Source organism: Paramisgurnus dabryanus, chromosome 1 (genome assembly GCF_030506205.2).
Source record: "Paramisgurnus dabryanus chromosome 1, PD_genome_1.1, whole genome shotgun sequence".
Taxonomy (NCBI): domain Eukaryota; kingdom Metazoa; phylum Chordata; class Actinopteri; order Cypriniformes; family Cobitidae; genus Paramisgurnus; species Paramisgurnus dabryanus.
In genome coordinates, this window is record NC_133337.1 from 30,459,059 (window position 1) to 30,484,779 (window position 25,721).

The following is a 25,721-nucleotide window of genomic DNA, read 5'->3' on the forward strand; positions in this document are numbered from 1 at the left end:
ATGTGTCAGAATAAGCCATTGTATCCGAGTCCCATGGGAAACCGGGCCAGTAAAAGTTTTATTGGGCTGTTTAGTGCAGCAATGGGACACCCAGTAGTGTGTTTGGATATGTTTGGATTGGCTCTATAGATCTGTTTTACCCAGATCCACACGATCCAAAACCATGGCTTCAATGTAAAGTATTGATTGCCTGAGGGTTCAAACGAATTTAATGAGCGCTTCAGCTTCTGACCTGAGTTGAACTATTAAAATCCACTATGTTCAGCTTAATGCACCTCCTGGTTTTTACTGTATCTTGTCTCAGGGGAGATGCCACACGCCACTGCCGAGTGTGCACATTGCCACCTTCTGCCTTACTACAACACAAGACCTCTTTTCTATGTAAATCCGTAGTGTGATAACGTTTAGCTTTTAGGGGAACCTTATGGGTTTGGTCTTATATGGCTAAGTTGGGGATAAGAGCGTCCGGTGAGGGAAAAAGAGACAATGGAGTTGTCTGTTATCACAGGAACAGACGCAGAGCTCCGCCCGGTCGCCGAAGAGGAAGACAAGATTGTGACCAGCTGGAACCATCAAGCTGGACGGAAGTTCATGTGAAGATCTGAATATCAGCTTTAGACCCAAAGAGGAACCTGCTGGAGTGTGACAAATCTGACCTCAAGCTCTCAGCTCGGTCTGTGGGGTAAAACAGATTAGGGCGCATGAATGCAAAGCTTGTTGGCTTTTAACGGCACCTTTGATAAAGATCAGATTCACTATGCTAAACATACAAGCCAAGGGAAGGATGAAAGGAAGATGACAAGAAACAGAAGACTGTCGTATTTGTTTACTTGGGTGGTGGGTTGATATTATCATTGGATTTTCAAGCGCAGGAGTAATCGAGTTAAGCACCTGATTTATGAAGGAACAGCTGGCAAAGACTGTATATAAACGCACACGCATATAATGTTTATGTATGTGCTGTTCACACATGCAAATATTGTTTATGTACTGTGTACTATAGTATAGTATACTAAACATTACTAGCTGTCTACATAATCTGTCTCTGCTGTGAAGTATAATATAACGAGTAAAAATTTTTACAAATTAACCAGCCCCTAACATTTAGCAATTTTTAATTATACTTTTTTTTAAAATCATAGATATTTTAATAAAATGTCCAAATAAGGGCGGTCCTGAATGTTTTTTTTGTTGTTGCCAAATTTAGCGAATAAAAATAATTGCACAAAAATATCTTTAGAATCCGTAAGATAAGGCATCTACCCAATTCTCATTAACATAATGCAAAAAAATCTCAATCTTGTTACCAAAATGTAAAAAAAAAATAATAATAATAATCTTTAAGTATTTACAAATTTATATGAATTTATAAAATAATTTATTACAAAATTATATTTCTGAATTTTTAAAAATATTTCAACGTAAACTATATCATAGCTATGGTAATAAGAGTTGGAAAAGATGTGCTTAACTCACTGCAAAAAAAAAAATATTTTCAAGAAAAAAAATTCTTAGTATTCAGTAAAAATATCTAAAAATTCTTAAATTAAGATGCTTTTTCTTGATAAGCAAAACAACTCAAGAAAATAAGTGAAATTAAAGTGATTTTGTGCATAAACAAGCAGAAAAATCTTGAATTTTCTTGAATTTAGTGTTTAGGAAAAATGCTTACCTCATTGCCAGATTTTTTTTGCTTGTTTTATGCACAAAATCACTTAAATTTGATATTTTTGGTCTAAAAACTAGACGAATTTTCTTGGGTCGATTTGCTTATCAAGATAAAGCATCTTAATTTAAGAATTTGTAGATATTTTTACTGAAAACAAGACAAAAATACTAAGAAATGTTTTTCTTTATTTTTTTAAAACCCAAATCTGTAGAGCAGGGTTTCCCAAACGGCAATTCGTGAGTCCCTGGTGGTTCGTGGGGGAATTGCAGGTGGTCCCGTGAGTTAATAAAAAAATTATTAAAATTCAATCAGAAAATGTAAATAAATAATTTTAATGTTAAAAAATTTAAACCAAATGCTTACTAACAAAAATATATACTTGATTTGTTGAATCTGCATGCCATGTGACTATTACCCAACACTACAATATATCAGAAAACTTCGAAGACTTATGCTAATGCACAGATACGTTTTTATGCAATAAAAGAAAGTGATCAGATCAAGGTCTAATAACGTAATAACATAGTATCAATAACTATGTAAAATATGTTTGTTTTTGAAGTTAAACATGCAAATGTTCTAATAAATTATTAAAATGCTTAAAACTCAAAATAAATAATTTAGGTCAAGGGGGACAAACAGTTTGAAAACCTATATAGCATCGTTATTTTATCCGCACATATCTTATTTTTCTTTTTTAGTTATGAAATATGACCTAATACGTTCCTCATGAGATGAGATGACCCACAAACCCTTCACAGAGGAGCGCGGCGAGCGAAGTGGCTCATTTAAAACTATAAATGTAGCGCAAACGCACGTCGACTACAGACAGCTGGCTATATGGAACTTGACACCAACCGGACGGTCAACTAATCAGGAGAAGGAGATAGAGATGAGTTTAAAGGAGCGAGCGCAGAGAAAGATACACAGACTGAGAGAGACACAGACAAGGGCATTAGTTTACCGTAGCCTGCTGTTCACATGAAACCAAAGCTGTCTCGGCCATGGCGAGCTGTTTATTTCGGTTCCTAATGGAAGGCATCTCACGTTTGGCACAGATGCTGTTTGGCTGTAAAGGGCCCTCCAGTGCTGTTTCAAATTCGACCACCTGAGAGTAGAAGCTGAAGGGGGCACCAGGGGAAAGCCCCATAATGCTTTTTATGAGAACTGCTCTATTGTGTTAAAACATCAGACGTGGGATAAGGCTCCAGCAGCGTTCATGTCTCTGTGTTTGTGGGTTATCGTGCCCCAGGGCTTCGGTGGGGACGGTCTGTGGAGACCAGGTTGTGTCTGAGTGCTGGGGCGTTTATGAATGTGTGACATATTGTACGGATTTCTAAGTGCGCTCCCATACTCAAGATGTTTGGGAAATTATCGTTAAACTTTACGAGCTTTGTTTTGCTTGGCGTTGGTGCGGGCGAAATGTGGTTCGCCACATTCAAAGGAGACGTTTTTGCCAAAGAAACATGAGTGATAAGGCTAATGCTCGCTTAATGCAAATCTTTAAAGACTACTGACCGAATGTTACTTAACTAAATTAATATTTATGAACCTCCCCGTTGTTCCCCTGCTTGGGGCCACGTCCCAAAGCTTAAAAATGTTGCCTTTACAGGCTGTATATCATGGTAAGATCATGTCACATCCAGATGAAATGTTTGCATCATCCTGTCAACCGAGACAAATTTTTGGGAGTAGTATAAATTTGTCCTTCACTTCTTGTGATTTCCCACTATCCTGTCTGTCTGGTTTGATGGTTGCTTGCAAATAAAATGAATCTGGAGCAGTGAGAGAGAGCATTTGAAGAAACGTAAATTATTGGTTTAATTTTATAGTTTATCAGTCATTACACTGTAAAAATGGTCGAAAAATGGTTAAAAAGGGTCCCTAGCTGTCCCTGGGCCATACCCCTTAAAAAGGTCCTAATATATACCATTTACATACAGATATGTATTAGGGCTGCAAAACGATTAATCGCGACTAATCGTGACTAATCGTGTTATATTGTAAATCATACTAATAATATAAATTCTATATAAATATGAAAATGTATATACACATGTAAATATTTACTGTATAATATATACTTGCATCTGTATGTATTTATATATACATAATTATTATACACAATACACACAAATACAGTATGATGTAAACAAACATTTTTATTCTACAAACAATTAGTCGCGATTAATCGCCTTAATATGTATACAAAATATGTATCTTGAAAGTACTAATATATCCTCTTTTAGGTGCAAAAGTATACATTTTAGAAAGGGTACTGCCCCAGTGACAGCTAGGGAACATTATTTTACAGTAAGATGTTTGCATAAAGTAAAGGTGCCAGTCAGTACAAAACCAGTTTTCTTACAGGCTCCCTTCATACACAAAGCAGTGTCTCTAAAGTCATTATCTGACTGGACAGGGAGGCACTGAGATTGCTGTCTTTGGTCCCAGACATTGTATAGGTCGGTGTGACGTCTGCGGAGGTCATTGTAACCGCAGCATTGGGCAAGGCTCAGCTGTTTGTTGCAGATAAGTTTCAGCCAGTGTGTCTAGAATGATCTGAGGTCAGAATGTGGTGAGTGAGTTTAATTGTACCAAGACACACGTCAGATCCACCGGCGCCTTCAAATGTTATACAGAGGTGCCGGGGGATCCATTTGATGGACTTGCTTGACGCCTCTAGGTAAACTAAAAAGAAGTGTAATTTAATTATGGTCGAAATTGTGCTGGTTAGCAGGATTAAGGTTGTCAGTGGCAGCCCAACACAGTGCAAACCAGTGTTCATATACACATCTGGGCATTCAGATGTGTTTTGATGTTTTTATTGTGGTTTTATTGTATGTTTTATGTGAGCAAATATAGATAGTTGATGCGTTAGTGGCGCATAACGTTGTGGGTTTGATCCCAGGGAACACTCGTACTAATAAAAAAATATACTTTGTAATGCACTTTAAGTCGCTTTGGATAAAAGTGTCTGCCCAATACGTCAATGACATTTAGTCATTGCAGATTGAAACTTTAAATTTAAACTGTTAAGATGTCTTAATCGCCTTCAGTGTCTGATGCGTCGGCATTACAAGCGTTTTTACGTTTCTACACCTCGACCTGAGCATTAACAAAAGGTCTGCTTGTGTTTTTAGTCTGATGAATGATTTATACGTTTAAATAATTGATGTGTTTTGGTCATTAAGATACATGACGCATCAGCCCTCAGTAATTCTGATAGCTCGGCACCTGTTAGCTATGTATCATTTTAGTCTGTGTCTTTGTGTTCACGTGCGATGTGAACATACATGCTAAGTCGTTCACATACTTTAACATGTAAAGCGCCAAATGAGGGTCTCAGATAGCCCTTAAATAATACAGTTTGTACAGTATATCAATTACGACTTTATTGGTTTTCCTAACAATGCACTGTTAGATGTCGCTGTAGATTTAGCAGTACATTACTGTAAAAATCCACAGTACTATACTGTATGTATACATTACAGTACAGTACTGCAGTTCATAATGCATTCTGGGTAAATTTGTTTGAGCGGGAAAATTTTACAGTATATTTTGGTCTTGATGTAACCTTGCTGTAGCCATTGCTGTAATGTGCCAGGTGTACTTGCAATAATCAGAGAAAGTGCGCCAGAGTCAAATCACACAGAGGGAGGGAGAGCACAACTCCTGGCTGCAGCTGAAGGAGGATGATTGATTTCTGTCAGTTCGGTAAGTTTGAAATATTTCTGTTTCATGAAAACTTAATTTTTAGTTTAAGAATGTTGTCAATAGTTTGTCACAATATTGTTTTAAACGTGCAATGAGAGAAAAAAACGGTCGCCAACAAAGTTTCAATCTCCCTCAGAAAGTAAGCTAACGTTACACACAGATGTCTACCGCTGCTTTAACTCGCTTTACACCTTTTTTAATGAATATAGGGTTGTTTTAACTAAATTATGAGGGTTTTGGTGAGTTTATATTGTGATGAAAGTGTGGTGACAATGAAACTATTTTTAACGAAATGGACAAAGACAACCCGCCAGCGCGGTCTTGCGGTCCCAGCATAACGGTCGTTTATCTCGGCGTTTCATCCATTCAGTTAGCGTCAGAGAAAAGTATTAAGTTCGACTGTTTGGTAAGGCTGTGGTTGTAAACAGACAGGACTTGACACGCCGTACACAGCATACCGAACTCCTCCACAGAAGTGAAAACAAGAAACCTCATATTTAACTGGATACATGCATCGAACTCATCGCAGCTTTAACTTCGACCAAATATCATTCAGACCTGGGCTCATCTTAATATCAGATGAACGAAAGGGATTGCCGCGCGTATTGTTGTTGTTATTATATTACGGTATATCCGCAAAAGCAGAGAATATCTTCTCTTAAGCGTTTTACACTCCCAGTAAGTTGTCCAATACATTTTTATGGCATATTGTTTCCACCACTTCAGATGCATTACATGCAGTATATATAAGTTTCCAAAACACATCAAATCAATGCACGAAAAGAGAATGGGCTCCGCATTTACGTACCTTTGTCTTCTCGTCTCTGTCATCTGATCCTTCATCTCTGGATGTAAAATAGTCCATAATAACATCGTGTAGGAAACTGGCATCACCAGGATTGCTCAGATTTAGGCGATCATGTTTATCTTTAAAGTGAGCAGCTAGCTACTAACTTGTTAAAAAAACTTTGCGTGAAATAGCGTGTTACACCGCAGCCGGTCCGGGTAAAACATTAAAGGGACAGTCTTTTTACCTTGTCACTATAAATCGCTATTTTCTGCACTAAACGAGACATTTTCAGAGATTTTCTGTAGACAAGATGTTATAATTAAAAAAAGACTTATTTAGATATAATATATAATATAACAACTAATATATATATATATATATATATATATATATATATATATATATATATATATATATATATATATATATATATATATATATATATATATTTGTTTTACAACTGACTAAACACTTACAGTAATGTTTTATTTGTTAGCATAGCATGATATTAGATTTAAACACTTAATAAATTTTTAAATCAATCACTTTGTCTCTGCACAATGAACATTATCAAATATTATTAATGTTGTAAAATATATTGTTCATTGTTAGTTCATATTAGCTAAGGCATTACCAAATGTTAAGGAATAAACTCTTATAGTAAAGTGTTACTAAATTTTCTTTTACCATTTCCTTCACAATGTCTATTTATTTCTATGGCTAACAGATTTTGTAACATTTGTCTTTTTTACAGTCTTACCATTGCTTGTAAACTGGATTGGGTAAGATGGATCATCTTTAAAGGCACCAGGCAAGTACATGATGTACAGTTACAAGTCATGTATTTTTTCGACTGCAATATTAAATGCTTTCACGTCACATGCAAAATTACACAGGAATGTGGCTGACTTTTTATTTGTAGTTTACATGAGTGTCATTGCACTTTTCAGGAGTTAAGGCAGATGTGGAGGCACAACGGGTGATACCAGACACACACCAAGCACATTATGTTCGGTAAGTTTGCACTTTACCACTACAGTTTCTTTAAATACCCATGTATACACTCATTCACTCATTCACACACAACACTGTAACACGACCATACACAACATGTACACAATTGTCTTAGTTTGCCATGTAGAAATATACAAACAGAAATATTCACACTTTGGTTATAAGAAATTTAATTTAATAATTGTATTTATTTAGCAGAGGTGTCCCTGGACTTTATTGACAAAAGATTTTGTTTTCAGAATAAAAAGTTGTGTCCAAATCAGTAACAATTGTACTTTCTGTTCAGGACATTCAATCATGACAGGATCCAGGTGGATGCTGTCCATTGAGGAAAGAGTTTGTTCAGAGGTAAGTGAATCTTCTGTATTTTAGTGAAATTAGGTGTGGAACAGTAGAATAAGAGCAAAAGGTTTCAGAATAGGAGTAAATTCAAGGCTGAGTTTAATTTTTTAAGAATCTTTTTCTATCTTATATTTGTTGACTTAATGTTTATGATATTTCTAACAGGTTTCTGGATAGAATTAATTCCAAAGATGGGAAAAAGTGCACATCCAGACAAGGAGCAAGCAAAAAGACAAGGAACTTGGTGCAGAGAAAAGCTGTGGCCATTAACCCCTGTGAACAGCTTCATGCAGTCCCTGATTGAGTTCGAATGGACGACTTCAAAGTAAAGGCCACTGTGGTCTGTCTGCCACAGTTTAATGCATTTATTTTTAGTGTTAAATGAAATTCAAGTAGAATATTTAAAACTATGGGCCAGTGTTCTTTTTACCACAGTGAAATGTTACCTTTTAGTCGATGATGGACTTTAAACTGAAAACTTCAAACTATGGACCAGTGTTCTATTTGCCAGAGTTAAATATGTTACAGCAGGGGTCTCCAAACTTGTTTATACTTGTTGATTTTATTTTATGTTACTTGATTATATGTTTATTATTGTTTAAAATCTTGTTTTAAATATGTTTGTTTCAATTAAATGTTTTTTTAAATAAAATTTTGATACATACATTGCTTGGATTGCCTTTTAATTCATTATGTTTTAATTTAGCATTTTTACCATATTAATAACTATAGATTTAAACCTAAATCTCTAGCTATTTTATATAATATTATTGTATTAACTGCAATAAGTAATAAATAGTATTTATGGGTCAATATAGACATTACAGTAAATTACTGTAAAAATAGACTACTGTAATAAAATATTGTAAAATTACAGTACAGTACTGCTTTGTAACTATACAGTACTAGTTTGTGTACTGTAAAATGGTATTACAGTACAGTACTGTAAAACCAAAATACAGTAACTTACTGGCAACCGTGCTGCCAGTACCGTACTGTAAAAATACAGGGAAATCGTTAACAGTGTGGTTAAAGGCTACTTAACAATAATAGACACAGATGTGTGTGCAATGATTTAAGTGTTGGGGAAACCTATCACCTATTTATGCCCACTTACTAGGGCTACACTTCAAGATTGACGAAAATCGCAATTGACGATTATTCACCTTGATATTGTAAGTGTGGTTATTATTGCAGATTAATTGATTTTACATTGAAGTTTTGAAATGTTTTATAACTTTCTGTGAAGCAGCTGCATGGTCAATTCTAAACATCCAAAATTAAATATTATAATGTAAATAACAAATAATTATGGGAGTTATGTTGTTAGTAAAAAAGTTCAAAACAAATGGCTAGGACAAGTCAACTTATCAGTTTTCAAATCTTTAAAAATGTGCCCACATAACTGCCGCTGTGTGCCCAAAAAATGTGCCCAAACATACTGTGGTCTTGAGACCGGTCTCAAGACCACTTTTTAAAGGTTTTGGTCTCATTTTGGAATCGATTGCATTTTTCTCGTCTTGGTCTCAGACAAAGAGGACTTGGAATTTTATTTCAAGACCGGTCAAGACCACAACTGATGGAACATCACAAATTAATTTTATGAAGTTTATTCAGGTTTGGCATATGATGTTGGCATTGTTTAAGCATTGTTTAAGTTTCTCCCAATGACAATTTTTCTACTTTTATTACTAAAAACACCTGCATTGTGTTAAGTGGATGGCAAGCCATGGAAGGACGGATCAAAATAAATATTTAAGTTGATTTCAGCTCTTTAGTGTTTGTTCACCTTTATTTGCTTATAGACAAAGAAAAATTCCCACATATCTGCAATGACTTTGATTGTTTTATCAACTTCTCTCATGGCATACACACACAGACAAGAAGTGCCTAATCATATGCATATTCTACATTTTATCATAAGTGTTTTAATGCAGTGACTTACACTGGTCTTGGTCTTGACTTTGTCTCGGCCTGTTTGGTTCTTGGTCTCGGTCTGTTTTGGTCTTGGTCTTGATTTGGTCTCGACCCTTAAAAGTCTTGGGGCCCTATTTTAACGATCTAAGCGCATTGTCTAAAGCGCACAGCGCAACGTCTAAATGGGCGTGTTCGAATCCACTTAGGCTAATTTAACGACGGGAAAAATGGTTTGTGTGCCAAGCGCATGGTCGAAAAGGGCTGGTTCTTTTTTTTATGAGTAATGGGAGTATTTTGGGCGTAACGTGCAATAAACCAATGAGAGTCCCAGCTCTCATCCCCTTTAAAAGCCAGTTGCGCTGGCGCTATGTCTAATCCCTATTTAGATGACGGACTTTGTAAACTGAAAAACTAAGCGGAGGAAGAAGATCTCCAGTTTAAGATTAATGTTAAATAATTGTGTTGTTTTTCACTTGTATAGAAATTGTTATTTTTTTTATTAAAACCTTTAAAACCCGTTTTCTTTTAGTCATAGAAGTAAAAAAGCAGGCTTTTAATTTCTTTAAATGTATGGCTATCCAATATCAAGCTTGTAAGAAAAGGTTTGTACTGTAAAAATACTTTATTTGTAATAAACAGGAGATAAAGAATTTACAAACGGCTCTCCGCCAGTTTCAGCACTTGGACAGCGTCCTGAGTTTTTTTTAAGCATTACTTAAAATTGTTTCTCATCCCACCATATCCACAGGTACAGCGTCATCATATACAATAAATCCGTGAGGTAGCATTTACAAAAAAACATTTAAAAACAGATGCATTTGTTTAAAGCAAAGCATTTATTTTACCAGGCTGCTGAAGCAGCTCTTTGTGCCTTCTAACGTCTCATAATCGGTCCTCATTTATATCCAAGAGACTCAATAATAATCTTTTACATTCAATCCTTTAATTTTTCATATTTAAAAGTGTTTTTGTGCTGCTGTGCATTCATGTATGTGATAAGCAAACCCACGTTGTCGTCCCATTTATGGGCGCATATTACTAATGCGCTCTTTAAATAACAAAAAACATATTGCGCCGTTGACTTTACACCAGGTTTTTGTTGGTCAATGGCGTAGTCTATTTTAGTTGCCTCAAAATAGCAACGCGCCAACAATGCGCCTGAACACACCTCGGTTTCAGACCAGAACGTCCATGGGCGCAAAAGGGGGCGCAAATGAATTTGCTATTTAAACAACATGGCGCTAAATGTGAAAATGATAATTGCGCAGGGCGGAAACTAGCAAAAGACACTTGCGTCACGCATTGCGCTGCATTGCGCCGGGTGTAAGATAGAGCCCTTGGTCTTGTCTCGGCCTGTCCTGGTCTTGGTCATGACTTGGTCTCGGTTAAGGTGGTCTTGATTACAACACTACAATTAGCATACAATTTATCGTTATTGTCCGGTGGCGTGGACGCAAATAAAGTTATTGTTATAGTTATTGTTATAATGTGAACAGCACTTGAATGGGGAAACACAGATATCTCTTAAAATTGCGTGCTAAAATTAAACAATTAAACAACACGTTTCTGACCAACAATTAATAAAATCAACTGTACCATAATTTTTGTTTCTATAATCTGAAATGTTTAAAAAAAAAACAAGTTTTTCGCAGTCGTTTCAGCTGCTGCTGTGCTGCAACTCTGTACAAAGCCCCTCCCCCAGAGAATCGTCAGTTTTATTGATTGTTGATTGGTTCTTTTACCTGAAAGGCGGAACTTGCGTTGACATAGCGGCCACATTGAGCATTGTATTGCCCCCCGGTTATATTAATGAGTGCTTAATCTTGTTATATCCAGTGTCTTTGGTTTGATTCATTTATCATTTTAGCATACAGAACTTTCAAGGACAAGTTGATGTCTCTGAGGATATCTGAGGGCCAGATGGTGATGTTGAAGGGATTTTAAATCTCTGAACTGATGACTCATCTTAACTGTGTCGAAACACTATGAAGTATCCAGCAGAACAGAGCTCTGAAGGTTTTAAAGGGCCTGAACTTTACATGAAAGATTACATTTACCCTGGAGTCTTAAGGACACTGATAAAAGGAGAGCGGATGTGTGAATACTAATTTTAACCAATTGATATAGTGCTTAAAGTTTTACTGTAGATAAAATTACTTCAAATTTGTGTATATTTGTGAATGTAATTTTTTATGTTTTATATCATTATCATACTACCATAGGCCGTTAAAGGAAAACAGCATTGTTTTTCAATATTTTACTATGGTCTTACCTCAACTTAGAAAAATAATACATACCTATCCTTTCTACAATGTGTGCACTTAATCTTTGTACAGCAGGTCGTGAATGTGTTAGCATTTAGCCTAGCCCCATTCATTCCTTAGGATCCAAACAGGAATTATGATAATGTCAGTCTTTACTACATCACCAATCTCAGGAAGTAAACTGTTGCCTATAATCCGCGTGTTTGTTGTAGTCCAAGAAAAGAGATTTACATTGTAAACGATAGCTCGTGTCATTGTTTACTTTGGGGTTTGTACTTTTTGCGTATCGTTAACATGTACTACACACTTACACACTAAAGGAAATGTAAAATCATGAATCGGACCATAGTTGTTCTTTAATGCCACAGTATAATAGCATTAAACATGCAACTACAGTGATACGTAAGGTCACCTCTTTTAGCGTCTCTAAGCACCTTTTTTCCTGATGATGTCACTTATAGGGGTCATCTTCGGTGACCTGTGATGTCACAGCTGATGTTATCTGCGACAGTGCGTTCTGATCTCTGTAGATGACCTGTCCCTCCTTGGTGAATATGGATTACAACTTTGAAGAAGAAAGGCTATATGCTATATTGAATGAAACTGAATTGAATGGGATTGAATGAACTCTCTTTTTATGGGTGTTTAATGCTACTGTTGATTATTGATCAATTTCAGATTATTTAGATTATACAGCTTGTCATCGTACCTAATTTCGCAAGCAATTTTGCGTTTAAAAGACTAGATCTAATAGACGTCCAAACACAACCCAGACGTCAAGGCTATAACGAGGTCTTAAAATAAAATAAAATAAAATGAAGCAAAAAATATATAAAATAATATAAAATAAATAATTGAATGAAATTTTATATAAAATAATAAAATAAATAAAATAAACATTTAACAGAATATCATCTTGCAAGTTATTTTAAGTGGAAATTAAATTCAAGTGGGTTACTTATAGCCAGGCTATATTGGGTCTATGGTTAACCTAGACAGTGAAATGGCTATTGCTTGCTGGTTTATGTCTGTCTGAGCTGTAGTAAAAGCCCTAAAACAACTATTTCTGCTTCTAGGCTGTTTGGAGATTAATAAACTTCGAGATGAAAGGAGAAAAATGTTCAGTATCCACAGACCCATGTTGTGTGGCACGGCGAGAGACGTGTTTGGGACGGAGAAGCTCCAGTTGGGGCTAAGTTGGCTCAGATCCTCTTTAAACCTGCTGAGTGAAATTAAAGCTCTGCGAATCGGATTATTGCTTCCCTAGAGAGCTGTCGCGCTGCCAGAAGAGAAGCGTCTCTACGGTACACTGTTATCACCACGCTCCTCTCTCCTCCTCCTCCTCCTCCTCTCTCTGTTTCCTTTCTTTCACTGTTAGTCAGGAAACTAATTTGGGGGCGATCAATAATGGTCCGTGTCTTGTCTTGTTTCCTATGCATATTTACTGGACCATTGTCTTTCAATAAGCCTACGACATAAATCTAATTTATCAACCATTGACAGTTGCAAGGACAAAAATAGGGGTGCCGCCCCCTCCAAGTATTATGAATGGTGGACGAAAAATTTACACTGTTAATAAATCAGTGAATAGTAAATTGAGGTTTGCGGAAGCTATTTAAAATGTTTAATAATACCCTAGATAATAAAATAAAATAAAATGAAATAATACAATAAAATAATGAAAAAATTATATAATAAAATACTAAAAAATAGAATTTAATAGTAACTTAACCTACTAACCTCATACCTACTAACCTTATATATTTATATCTCAGATATCTTTTTGAAATATCGGTAGGGCTGTCAAAAGATTAATCACGATTAATAGCATACAAAATAAACGTTTGTGTTTGCATAATATATTTGTGTGTTTCTTGTGTATAATTATTATGTATATATAAATACACACATACATGTATACATGTAAGAAAATAATTATTTATGTATATATTTTTTTTATAAAAATAAATGAATAAAATATAAATAAATAAATATGTATATTTATATATACAAAATAATTTCATACAGTGCACACACATATATTATGCAAAAACAAATTTTTATTTTGTATGCGATTAATCGCAATACAATTTTTTAACAGCCCTAAATATCTGGTATCTCACTGAAATATTGCACAAAAATGAACAAACAAACCCATAAATAGCATAAAAAATCCAATAAGTACATTTAAAATAAATGTTTCTTTGTCCTCATTGACTAAATCTAATACTTGTTATCACCTTTATTCATAGTTAGAGATAAATGCTCAGTTAACACCGTCTTTATCTACTGTTTATTCATATCTATTATTATTCATGAGCTAGAGTAGGTGTATTCATGTGTGTTGAGCTTGAAAGAGAGAGAGAGAGAGAGAGAGAGCTGGGCGAGTGAGAAAGGGGGTGTGTCTCTATGAAGAAGGGTTAGTACAGCGCGTGTGTGGATGACTGCTAGTGTGGATGAGAGAGCGACAGCGAGACAATGGTATGAAGGTGGTATGAAACATCATCACGTGCTTCTTACACATGCACACGCACATTCCTTCATCCAGGATCCTGACAGACTGCCTGGTTTTTACACAAAGACGACGGGTTGAGAGATACCCACCGATGAGATACGTTACTCCACGTTTGAGGGAAATCCCTGGTGCGCGTGTGAGCGAGTGTTGCCGGAGATCACGATGGGCTGCAACCTGTGTACTTTGCAGAAGAGAGAGGAACATTACAAGCTGCTGTATGAGATCGCGCAGGTGAGTCCACTTTTAAAGAAAATATCGTGAGATTGAGGCACAAGGTCAGATAGGACTTTTTACAGGTGAAATGGCAAGTTTTTATCTTCTCTGGAGATATGTTATCTAAGAAAGGTCTGTTAGGGTGATTGTATGGATTTACTTTTAACCAACACTCATACTAAATGAGAATAATAACAGGGACTTAGGAAATTTGCAAGTAAGTTGAGTTCTTTGGTTCTGGTCTCCGAAGAAAGTTTTCATGGGAAGTCATTCCCAACAGTGTTCAACTTTTAACTGGAAAAATGTGTCAAAGATCAAAGGAAGATTTGCACACGCATGTGAATGTAGGCGCATTTGTCGTACAAGATGCTCGCAGGTAGGAGGAGGAGAGCTGTAGAATTGCACACTTGGCAACTTGCCTGTTGCCTGGTGTCTACGAAAACCAAAGTTAGATCACCGTGGATGCGCAGTTATTCCAGCGTTATGGATGTGACAATTCAGTCAAAAATTTTAAATATTATTTATTTATGAACAATATATTAAACCATCTGTTTATATTTTCCTAAACCCCAAAATATCAGTCTATACTCATGATTTCTATTATAGGTAAGGGATGTGAAAAATACAGACACAAGTTTTTAGGAGACAACATACTTTGTAGGAATTCTGTGCATTAAAAAGCACAAACCAGAAGCAATAATACCCAACCAATGGAGGAGGGATGGCTCATAAAAAACAAATAGTTTTTATTTAAATTTTCATGTGCGCCTTTATGAGAAGGAAAAACGTTATGCATGTGACAATTTAGGATTTCTGGACAGTTACCTAACTATGGAAAATAATTGAAAAAATGCTTAAAAACATATAAAAAGACCTCCCATTGGTATTTAAGCCACTAAGTATTGTCATTTGAGATATAAGTAGGGTTAGCAATTTAACTTGTGGTAAAAAACTTGATCTAAACTCAAGCTCGAGTGAAGAAATTAATTGAAAATATTATGGACGTATTAATTTGTATTAAGGCATTTAGCGGACACTTTTATCCAAAGATTTTGAATCAATAAAGCAATATGTAATAGGGAGGCAATAGTACAAGTATAATGTTATAAGGTGCTTATACCAAGATACAAGTTTTCACTATTGCGACGCAATACCTGTTGTGAGAGAAAGATAAAGAGAGAGTAAGTGTTGTAAGAGAGATATTGACACCATTTCTCTTCTATTTCAAGTATTTTTGGAAGAGATGGGTTTTCAATTGTTTTTTGAAAGTTGCAAGAGTTGTGGCTGACCGGATTGCAATAGGAAGATCATTTCACCAGCAGGGAGAATTGAAGGAAAACGAGCAGGAACGTGATTTTGTTCCCGTTTGTGAATGGCTGATTTGCTGAACGTAAGGTTCTGGATTTGGTGAAGAAATGTTTGAAGTATACTGGTGCACTTCCAATAAAAGTTTTGTAGTAGTGCCTTATATCTGTTCATAACACATACTTGTTTCATTATAGTGCTAAATCATACCATGTATTTCATAAAAGTGAGTATTGGCATCTTGCACAGTATGTCTGCATCAACTTTAGCAAAAGTAGATGTACTTTAATTGTGCACTGCTAAAAAAAATCATATTATGTAAAGGATTAACGATACTGATCTCCCACCAGTTCAAACCCTATTTCTGTTTGGGCTGAATGATTATACGCTTTAGTGCCGTACAGGAGGTCAAAGTCCGAACACCAAGGAAATGCTCTGTTCACAGCCTTATTAAGCTGTTGTACAAACAGGCTTTGATCCCTAATTAGACGTTTAAAGGTGACTTTTGTCTGTGCAAATCCAATCCGAAAGATTATCCCTGTCGGTGGCCTGCTCGAGGTGATGGGAGTTTGAACCCTACTGATTTTAACCAGTGGGGATCTGTTAAGAGTTACTCATTCAGATAACATTAAGCCCAGCCACACGACCACTGTCAGCGGTGCTTCATTGCATGTGATTGGTAGGTTTGTAAAAGCACTTGCTCTTTCGTGAGGCGGCACTATGAAGTGAAGTACGTTTTAGAGAAGAGGGACGGGGAATATTTTAGTGAGCAGCGTGCCGCTGCTTTCACATTCCAGTGAATACCTATGAGTGAATTTATATCCATGTTACGTGGTGTTTGAGCTCCGGATAGTGATGGAGAGAAAGTGAAAAATCAAATGCAACGGATAAAAATACAAGATTCGGTTCAGAGTGAAATCCCAGGCGGAAACGAAAGTGTGTCAAGGAGTTGTTGCCTCGTCTCTGATTTTTGCCAATTTAAATATTCATGCTTCCAAAGGAATCAAAGGAAATTTGTCGTGCACACACGGCGCATGACAACAACGATACAAACACAGACACGCTCAGCAATTTCGCACGCTTTGATAATTTTGACACCATTACTGGCAGCTCAACCCTTTTAGCCCTGGTGGTCTGTTAGATTTATGAGTTGAGTGCAAGTGTTTTCCCTTCTGTGGGTTCGGTCTTTGTTACCTACATTACAAAGATGTCCCATGCAAGCACCCCTCCCTCTCTCTCCATCTTTCTCTCAGTTAGTCTCTTTCCCCGTTGGCGTTTTTGTTCACTCAGCAGAAACACTGACTTTTGTTTTTTAAGATCTTCGTGTTCAGTCAGCGCAGTACTTCACTTCAAATTGATTCCTCAGTCTTTATAGAGAGCAGACTGTCAAACTTGCTCTGATTGGTTGCTGTTTATACATTATGATGTCATGTGTGATGTCATATGAGTCTCATTATGACATGCGGTTTGTATTGTTAAATCATACTGATATCGATTTAACGAAATTGCGAATAATTGGGAATGCCTTGCTGAAGTCTCCTTTTGGATACAAGATATGACCCTCTTCTTTACACCAGACATACTAGACATTCATTTTGTCAGTAATCTCCAAAAAATGGTAATTGGGTGTATTGGTATGAGGGCTGTTTAGGTTAGTGGAGCTGAGATGCAGAGACCCAAGGGAGTTTACAGCATCAGTCGGGAGTCTCTATGGGGACAGATGCTGTGTCTTGTTTCCAGTATGTGGATCATGCCTGGACTTATTTTCTCCATCTGTAGTTGCTCCAACGCTAATTTTTCCAGGATATCTCATTAATGTGAAGATGTTTTCAAGCAGCTCATTAAAGATATATGGGAGCCCATTCCAAGTCTATTTCCTAAAATGGGAATATTCCTGAAAATTCCAACCAGCTTGTGGTGTGAGCTTGGGTCAGGGTTATCTTTTGGACGGACAGATGGTTTTGTATTTAACAATTGTACGTCAATTATGCCCTTTAGACGCTTTTGTATCCGAGCTCTTCCTATGTACTTTGTTTTTTATTAGCATACATGTCAAACAAGAAAATTACAAAGTAGACTTTTTAGTAGGGGTCTTCACGTGTGCACTTAGATCCGAAAACCTTGAGGTCCGTCTCAAGGTCTAAAAGTTTCATGTGTGCCTTGGACACGGGTCGGGTATAATATTAGCGGCCTCTGGTAATTTAAAATGAATGTGTTTTTGCCGAGTGAATCCGAGAAGACCCAAACTATGTTATGTGTGTGCATCGAGTCCTTTTCTCACCACCCTTTGTTTGCCAGTAGCGCTTGTGACATCGTGTGGCTGGCGTTAGGTCAATTTTTGTTGAACCAGACCTGTCAATCAGTTTTTAATGCACACTGTAGCGGTTACATTGGTGTCATTGTCAGATAACAAATGAAAATAAATGAAGCAGCGGGCCAAATTGGATGCGAGGCCACCAGGGTTTTTTCTGTCTGCCTTGTGCAATGGGGGTTGCAGTGTGCCGTTTACATTGGGGCCAGTCTAGTTAAAAAAATTGGCACTGGGCGGACTAGGGTCTAATTTTGTTGGGCTTGTCTCGGGATGGGTCTTTCTTTAAAAAAATATTTATGCACGTTGGGTTTGGGTAAATTTTTTTTGGACCTCTACTCTTTAGCTTAAAATTTTAAATAATTTGTAAATTAACTTTGGACCACCTGTAGTTTACCAAAAAATCTGCTCCAAGCTATTTTAATTAAATAAAAATGTAATTCTAATTAACTTATGTGGCATTGGGCTTTGGGCGACTGCCAGCTTACCTCTGCACCACCTACTGTGGCCATCGAGGTTCATACAGGAAGTGTCGGTCCCATGAGCGCTAAACAGCCATATGGATCTAGAAACGGGCAGTCAGTGTATCACGGCCTTCAAGTTTAATGGGTGTCCAGATGGAGGACAACCTTAGAGAGGCATGCCAAGAGGATTTGGCTGTTGCATGTATGGATGTCTGAACCCAGATCTCTCTTATAACGATCGTTGCAGCTGGGCCCCGTCCTCTGTCCGTTTCTCACAACATACTCATCCATCTTCTTGTGCCGGAGCGTTTCTTTGAATGATGCTCCTCGCTGATGTGTTGAGATCTGTGTAAGGCGATATATATATAGAGAGAAAAGCATGTCGTTTTGACAGATTCTGTGACCGTGCTGAATGATAAGGCTGATGGATAGCACAGACCCTGGACTGTTTGTCTCAGTGGACGCTTACAGCTCCAGCCTTTGTTGAAGTCTCATCTTTAAGGTCTTGCATGTATGGAATGCTTGCATAATTATTGCTTAAAATAGTCTACTCTGTTTCAATCTGTCATTGCCTGGGTGGTTTTCTGAAATAATAGATGGTGAGTTGATCTTTTTTCCTGGTCTGTAAGGAGAGCGGATGACCTTATCGGGACCTCCTGTCTCATGTCATTTACATAGCCACTGATCTTCCTTAACAGACAGTATTACCTTGTGCGATATATGTGTGGCTATATGGTTCATTTATATGAATATTAAATGTGGTTTCTCACATTAACAGATTCATCACAGTTCCTTTACTTTTTAAAGACAAAGATGTAGTGAAAACGAAAATTTTCTTTTGCGCTTTTTAAAAATTTCACATGTGACCCTAGCCCACAAAATTGGTCATAAGGGTTAATTTTTTGGAAATTGAGATTTATACATCATCTGAATAAATAAGCTTTTCAGTGATTCTGATTTGTAAGGACAATATTTGGTCGAGATACAACTTTTTAAAAATCTGAGGGTGCAAAATAACCTAAATATTAAGAATTAATTTAAGAACATCGCCTTTAAGAAAATCGCCTTTAAAGTTGGCCAAGCATTGCCAATGAATCATGAAAAATGCTTTTTTATGTGCATTTATTTTAATATAACATAATCCATACAATGTATAAACAATATAAATATAATCCATACAATGTATTGTTGGCTATTGCTACAACCCGTTCGACTTATGACTGGTTTTGTGGTCCAAGGTCACATGCACGACGGCGCTGTCTAAAAGATCCGCATTTACACAGATCCATAAACACGACTAAATACGCCGTAATACATATGCCAGGCCAGTAGATGGCAATGTTACTTCGTAAGGATCACTACACGCCTGCACGCATACGCATTTTTCTACAGTGCGATAAGTAAAAACAATCAAGATGTCGAAAGCATCAAGCAGTTTTGTTTAGATTGACAATGAGGTAAGTTTATTACTACAAGTGACCCTGACTATAATTTTGTAAACTTTGTCGGAGAAGCGTTAATACACTCAGTATCTTGAGCAGTACAAACACAGTCCTGTAGTCCGCAATTGTTGTTTTAGTTTCTCGCACAGGTATAAAGACTGAATTTACACATGCGCATAACGTCACCGTTATCACAGATTCACATGTAGATTACACGAAGACGACAAGGCGTTGTTATGAAAACTTTACTTTGACACCCATCTTAAAAACTTTGCATTTTCAGGACTCTAAAACGGCACTGTCGTGTAAACAAACCACCTGCATAAAAACATTACAGTTTAAGATAAAAAACTTTGTTGTGTAAACCTTTACAACGCTAACACAATGCTTTACCAAGCAAGCTTCCGTTTTTTAAGTTAATGAACCAACTTATTAGTCAAAATTATCAATAGTGTTTGGGTGGACTGCATCTGGTCAAAATAAAGCTGAAGTGTGTAATTTTGTATCCCTATAAAACTATTGCTCTGCAGCTAAACTGGTTTGCGCTTGCAACGTACAAACTAATAAAATCTACACATTGAATGCACTGTAAGTCACTTTGGATAAAAGCTTTGCCAAATGCATAAATGTAATAGAAATGTTTATTTTATATAATACAGGCGGTTATAACTCCCCACAGAGTCATTACTGAATACTTAATGCTGTTACTGGAATCACAATAGTGTCTGCTCAGTTTCATTGAGTTTTACACTTCTGTCTGATCTACTTTCTGTCTCTCAAGTGAAATTATGAAGTGACCTTTTCTTTTTCGTGTTATTTCATTTTAAAAACGTAAGCTTGACCTTTACATCCATATAGACAACCCACTTGACCCAGATCCTCTGCCTGCTTTTGTAAAAAGGTTCTCTGTGCACACGGGATACTTCCTTTGGTTTCTTCTAGTGTTTGCCTGCATTGGTTTCGACATGTTACCCTACATGGCTTACACTTTATTGAAATTCATATTGTACTTGTCTCTTTTAAACTATTTTCCCCCCCAAAATCGTGGTTCATTCATGCTAGTGTTTCAGTGTGAGCCAACACTTAATAGGCAGTAATGTATAAATGTGGGCAGTCAGATACGGTATAAGTTTTTGAAGTCTAAAGTTTCTGAGGTTGAAAAGGTCAATTTTTGTGTTTGCTGTTTTTGTGTGTGTCTTTAAATGCAAATGAGCTGTGTTTACTTATCGATAGCGAAAACATACACCGTTTTTAATAAGACAATCAACTTACTTCATTGTTCATTATGTGGTAATGAATTACGTAAAGAAGATTTAAAGGTGCACTGTGTAACTTTCAAGAGGATCTCTTGACAGAAATGCAATATATAAAACGATATTATCAGTGGTGTATAAAGACCTTACATAATGAATTGTATTTGTTTTTATTACCTTAAAATGAGCCGTTTTTATCTTCATACTGTACACCGTAGGTCCCCTTACATGGAAGTCGCCATTTCCTGCCGCCATGTTTCTACAGTAGCCCTAAATGGACAAACTGCTTAACAGAGTGCGTTTTGTCACTATGTTGTCTCTGATGATGACGTGTTTGTCCTGTGACGTCTACCGTAGCTTCTCTATGCGTTTCGAAAGGGAGGGGGGAGCTGCATGTGAACTGAGCCATTGATTGCAATTAGCAATCTCACCACCAGATGCAGCTAAAATCCACACACAGCACCTAAAACATGGAAATTTGTAACCTAACTGTGGTATTTGGATGGTTGTGGGCGGGGGCCTGTGCAAAGTGATGTCAGTTTGCTCAGAAAACGTCAACAGCTTGTCCCATGAGACTGTTGAGGTTTCACAGGAATTAAAAAACGATTTTTATCATTACAGGGTGGTTGTGTACACACATAGCAGTCACACAGAAGGGGGTCGCACACCGGACGCGCAGCTCAGCGCTGCGCCGTTCTAAAAAAATTGAACACATAGGTGGTGCCTGTCTGCGGCGCCCAGCTACGACTCAGGAAGTTGCTCAAATCCCTGTCATGCCACAGAGGGCCACTTACATAGTTTGACATTAAATAACATCGTATTTGTCCCAAATCTTTAACGATTAACATTGGCTGCTAATGTATATTTTGCATTTTGAAGTAGACGCAATCTGACTAAGCTTGCGCTATTTAACGTGCACTTTCGGTTCTACGATGCCTCCGAGTTGTCCTAGATGCGACTCGACGCCGCGCTAAGCTGCGCGTCCGGTGTGTGACCCCCTAGACAGTTAAGATCTAAAAACATATATATAAAAGTGAATTTCTCATATTAGACGACCTTTTATTTCAACCTTAAATTGAGCACCAATAGAAATAAAAAAGGTGTGGGCCAATTGCTTTCTCGTATTTTGCCTCGCATATTTTGGCCCAACCAACACCTACTTTTCAGGAAATCATGGTGTAGTTTTAACAAAACCGATAGTAAAAGTTCTTTGTCTAAAATGGCAGAGGAGATGACCTGCTTGTCTGCTCCAGACACACTAGTGTGTAATTAGAGCTGGGATCCAGAGCTGATTGGTAATTATAAGAAGTTATGGAGTTTCGTCTGTGTTCATCATGCAATCCTCTGCGAGTCGCCCCACTTGCCGAGTCGAAAGGGGCTGATTACACCTCTGTCACACATGAGCGAATAAAAAACAGGGCATTAAATCTACATACTGCTGTTCACTTGACTTAATGAGCAGAGTTGGCGTGATAGGGTAACGTGTAAGATGAAATGTTTCGATATCTGCCTCCACAGCGCTTATTTGATTGCATGTTGCTAACTTGCGCCAAACATAGTGTGGTATATCGGTAAATGTAGTCGATTATGTTGTTTCGAATCGATATGTTTATATATACCGTTTTTTTAGTGCACCGGAGAACAATGAATACATCCATGTATAATTAGCACACAATTATCAGGTGCATAAGTGTAGATGACAAACCCTAATATCCCATCTGGCCGAGCACCTAGGGAGAAAATAACTTGTGCGTTGTACATCTGCCGCTGTATCAAGGAGAAATGGAGTTCGAGAGCTCTTCAGACAAATTCAGTTAATTTATGGATTGTGTGCGCTGCGATATTAAAAAACCAGGCCGCCGTTCCGCCCGGTAGCGCAGTTACTTGGCAAAATTGTTATGCAGACCAAATGATGAAGCGTCTCTATGCAAGGTTACGGCACAAGAATAGCTCTCAGTGTGGCTTCTAGTGTCTGTCTGGCACTGAAAACGTAAGGATAATAACCAACCCCCATCTCTCTCTCTCTCTCTCTCTCTCTCTCTCTCTCTCTCTCTCTCTCTCTCTCTCTCTCTCTCTCTCTCTCTCTCTCTCTCTCTCTCTCTCTCTCTCTCTCTCTCTCTCTCTCTCTCTCTCTCTCTCTCTCCACATTAAAGATGGTCATAAATCATACAAATTATTTTATTTTCTTAATTTCATTTTATTTTGATTATTTTATTTTATGCACATTTTTCTGTAACTAGGGTTTCGGAGTAGGGTTAGAAGATCGAAAGTATCAGTAGCCTGATATAAAATCAGTGGACGTCTATGAAATGACCTCACTAAGTGGCTGTTTATACCTGATATTAAGATGTGTTTTGGTCAGTCGGATCACAAGTGGACGAGAGAGACACATTCACATATTTTAATTTTTCTCTTTTGTCCACTTTCGACCACTTTTGTCCCGATTAATGGTCTGCTTTTATGTTAATACTGTTTGGGTGCAGCGGGATAAATGACGGGTTTCTTCTTCTTCTTCCTTTATTTCTTAACGCCATTCCAGCATCTACGGCTATATTCATGGCGAGAACCAGGTAATCCATACACAAGTTTATTCAGACAAGTTGATTTATACACAAGTTGGGGGAGGGACAATTTGGTATCTCCAATTTGCCAAACTTGCGTGTTTTTGGCCTGTGGGAGGAAACCGGAGTACCCGGAGTAAACCCACGCTGACACAGGAAAAATGACGGGTTTAAATTGACTTGAACTAATATTAGGTCAGAGTCTGCAACTTGTGTTGTTAGTAAACAAGCTGCACAATGTTTCATACATATATGTAAGCACTTTTTCTGATATTTCAGAGCAGTTGATGAAATAATCTCACGCAAATTTCAATCGCTCACAAAATGAAACGAATGAAAGAGGCAGAGAGCAGCCCCTTCAATTTTATCAATGAAAGCCTAAAGATAGCGCTGTACACTACGTGTTCTTGCTAGAAGTCATGTCTGATGGACAAACATTGTTCTCGGTACATCACATTAGATCAATGGGCAGAGAGTAGGGGGGCTTTTGTGGCTGCTCAAACACATCCGGGATTCTGGTCAAATGCACTTTTGACTACCTCTGAATGTGGTCGAAAGTGGACTAGCCCAAATTTTTTACACCTGTATTTAACATTATCCACTTGTGATCCAAAAGACCAAAACGCATCTTAATACCAGGTGTAAACATCATCTAGTGAAACAAGCGTGTCTTTGTACTGTATATACACAGCATTGCCAACGTATATTGAGACCAGAACAACTTTATTTCAAAATCATGGGCTATGGGAAGGAGTTAGCCCTCCTTTTCTGCAATAACAGTATTTATTCTTTTGGGAAGCCTCTTCTTTAGATATTAAAACATCAATTTATATTATTCCAAACATAGTGGGCGAAAAGTACCCGGAAGATCCTGAACTGTAGGGCTGGGTATCGATTCAGATGTTCCAGATCGATTCGATTCACAAGCTATCGATTCGATTCCGATTCTCGATTAAATTTTCGATTCCGGTTCTCAGGTAGGTTTTTATACTCGATTCTCGATTCAACTCAATGAATATAGATTTAATACACATACTATATTAATAAAAAAGAACAGTGAACAGCAGTTTACAAGTGGGTAATTAATAAAAAGAAATTAAAAGCCACAACACGTCTTGCTTGCGAAATCTAAAATGCTTCCATTCCTCCATTTAATGTTTGCGGAAATAAATATGAAAAAAAAATCAATTCTGCTCTTTGAGAATCGATTTTTAATCGACCACGTTTTAAAAAACGATTAATCGAAAAATCGAGCCCTACCGAAGTGTTAATTTGATGAAGAACCCCGAAGAGGAGTTATCCTAGAGGTCTCCATGGGTCCACTTAGATCCGAAAACCTGAGGTCCGACCCGAGTCTCAGGTAATTTAAAATGAATGTGTTTTTGCCAAACGAACCCGAAGACCTGAACTCTCTCGCGTGTGTGCGTCAATGTCCTTTTCAAACCTCTCCTCTGTTTGCCAAGAGCGCTTGCGACATTGTGTGGCTGGCGGTAGTTTAATTTTCGTTGAGACAAACATGGCAGTCAAGCCTACATTTTAGCGGTTACCTTGGTGTCTTCGTCAGATAACAAAGTAAAACAAATGGAGCAGCTCGCCAAATTGATTGCGAGACCAGCGGGGTTTTTCTCTGTCTAACTTCTGCGTGTGGGGCTGCAGACTGCATACGTCGGTGCCGTTTACATTTGAGTCCAGTCGGGTAAAAAAAAAATTGGCACTGGTTCGGGACGGACTCGGGTCTAATTTTCTCGGGTCAGGTCTTTAAAAAATTTTTTTATTTATGCCCGTCAGGTTTGGGTAACAAGTGATTCGGGTCATTTCGAGTCGGGTACATTTCTTTGGACCTGAGAAACAGCTGTTTAAATTGCACTACTTTAACGTCATTCCAGTTAACAACTAACTTGTCATGACGACGTATATCACGTAATGTATCAACATGGCAGATGTGGT

The 25,721-nt window shown here is 37.3% G+C and overlaps 1 protein-coding gene and 1 long non-coding RNA gene across 3 annotated transcripts in view; both read left to right on the top strand.

Moving 5' to 3' along the window:
• The first annotated feature begins 5,089 nt into the window (after positions 1 to 5,089).
• On the top strand, positions 5,090 to 8,201 carry LOC135779131 (uncharacterized). 2 transcript variants are annotated; one of them, XR_012337799.1, is made up of 5 exons: positions 5,090 to 5,386; positions 6,931 to 6,987; positions 7,127 to 7,190; positions 7,477 to 7,538; positions 7,698 to 8,201. It is a non-coding gene; the product is annotated as an uncharacterized lncRNA (long non-coding RNA). The 2 variants fall into 2 exon arrangements; XR_010544692.2 differs by lacking the exon at positions 5,090 to 5,386 and having other exon boundaries at positions 6,653 to 6,987.
• Positions 8,202 to 14,170: 5,969 nt separating this feature from the next.
• pdzrn4 (PDZ domain containing ring finger 4) overlaps positions 14,171 to 25,721 on the top strand; it is a 42,576-nt gene continuing 31,025 nt past the window's right edge. The window contains exon 1 of the mRNA XM_065285126.2: positions 14,171 to 14,459. Within this exon, the coding sequence (XP_065141198.2) occupies positions 14,391 to 14,459 (69 nt within the window). The 5' untranslated portion in view covers positions 14,171 to 14,390. The remainder of the gene's footprint in view (positions 14,460 to 25,721) is intronic.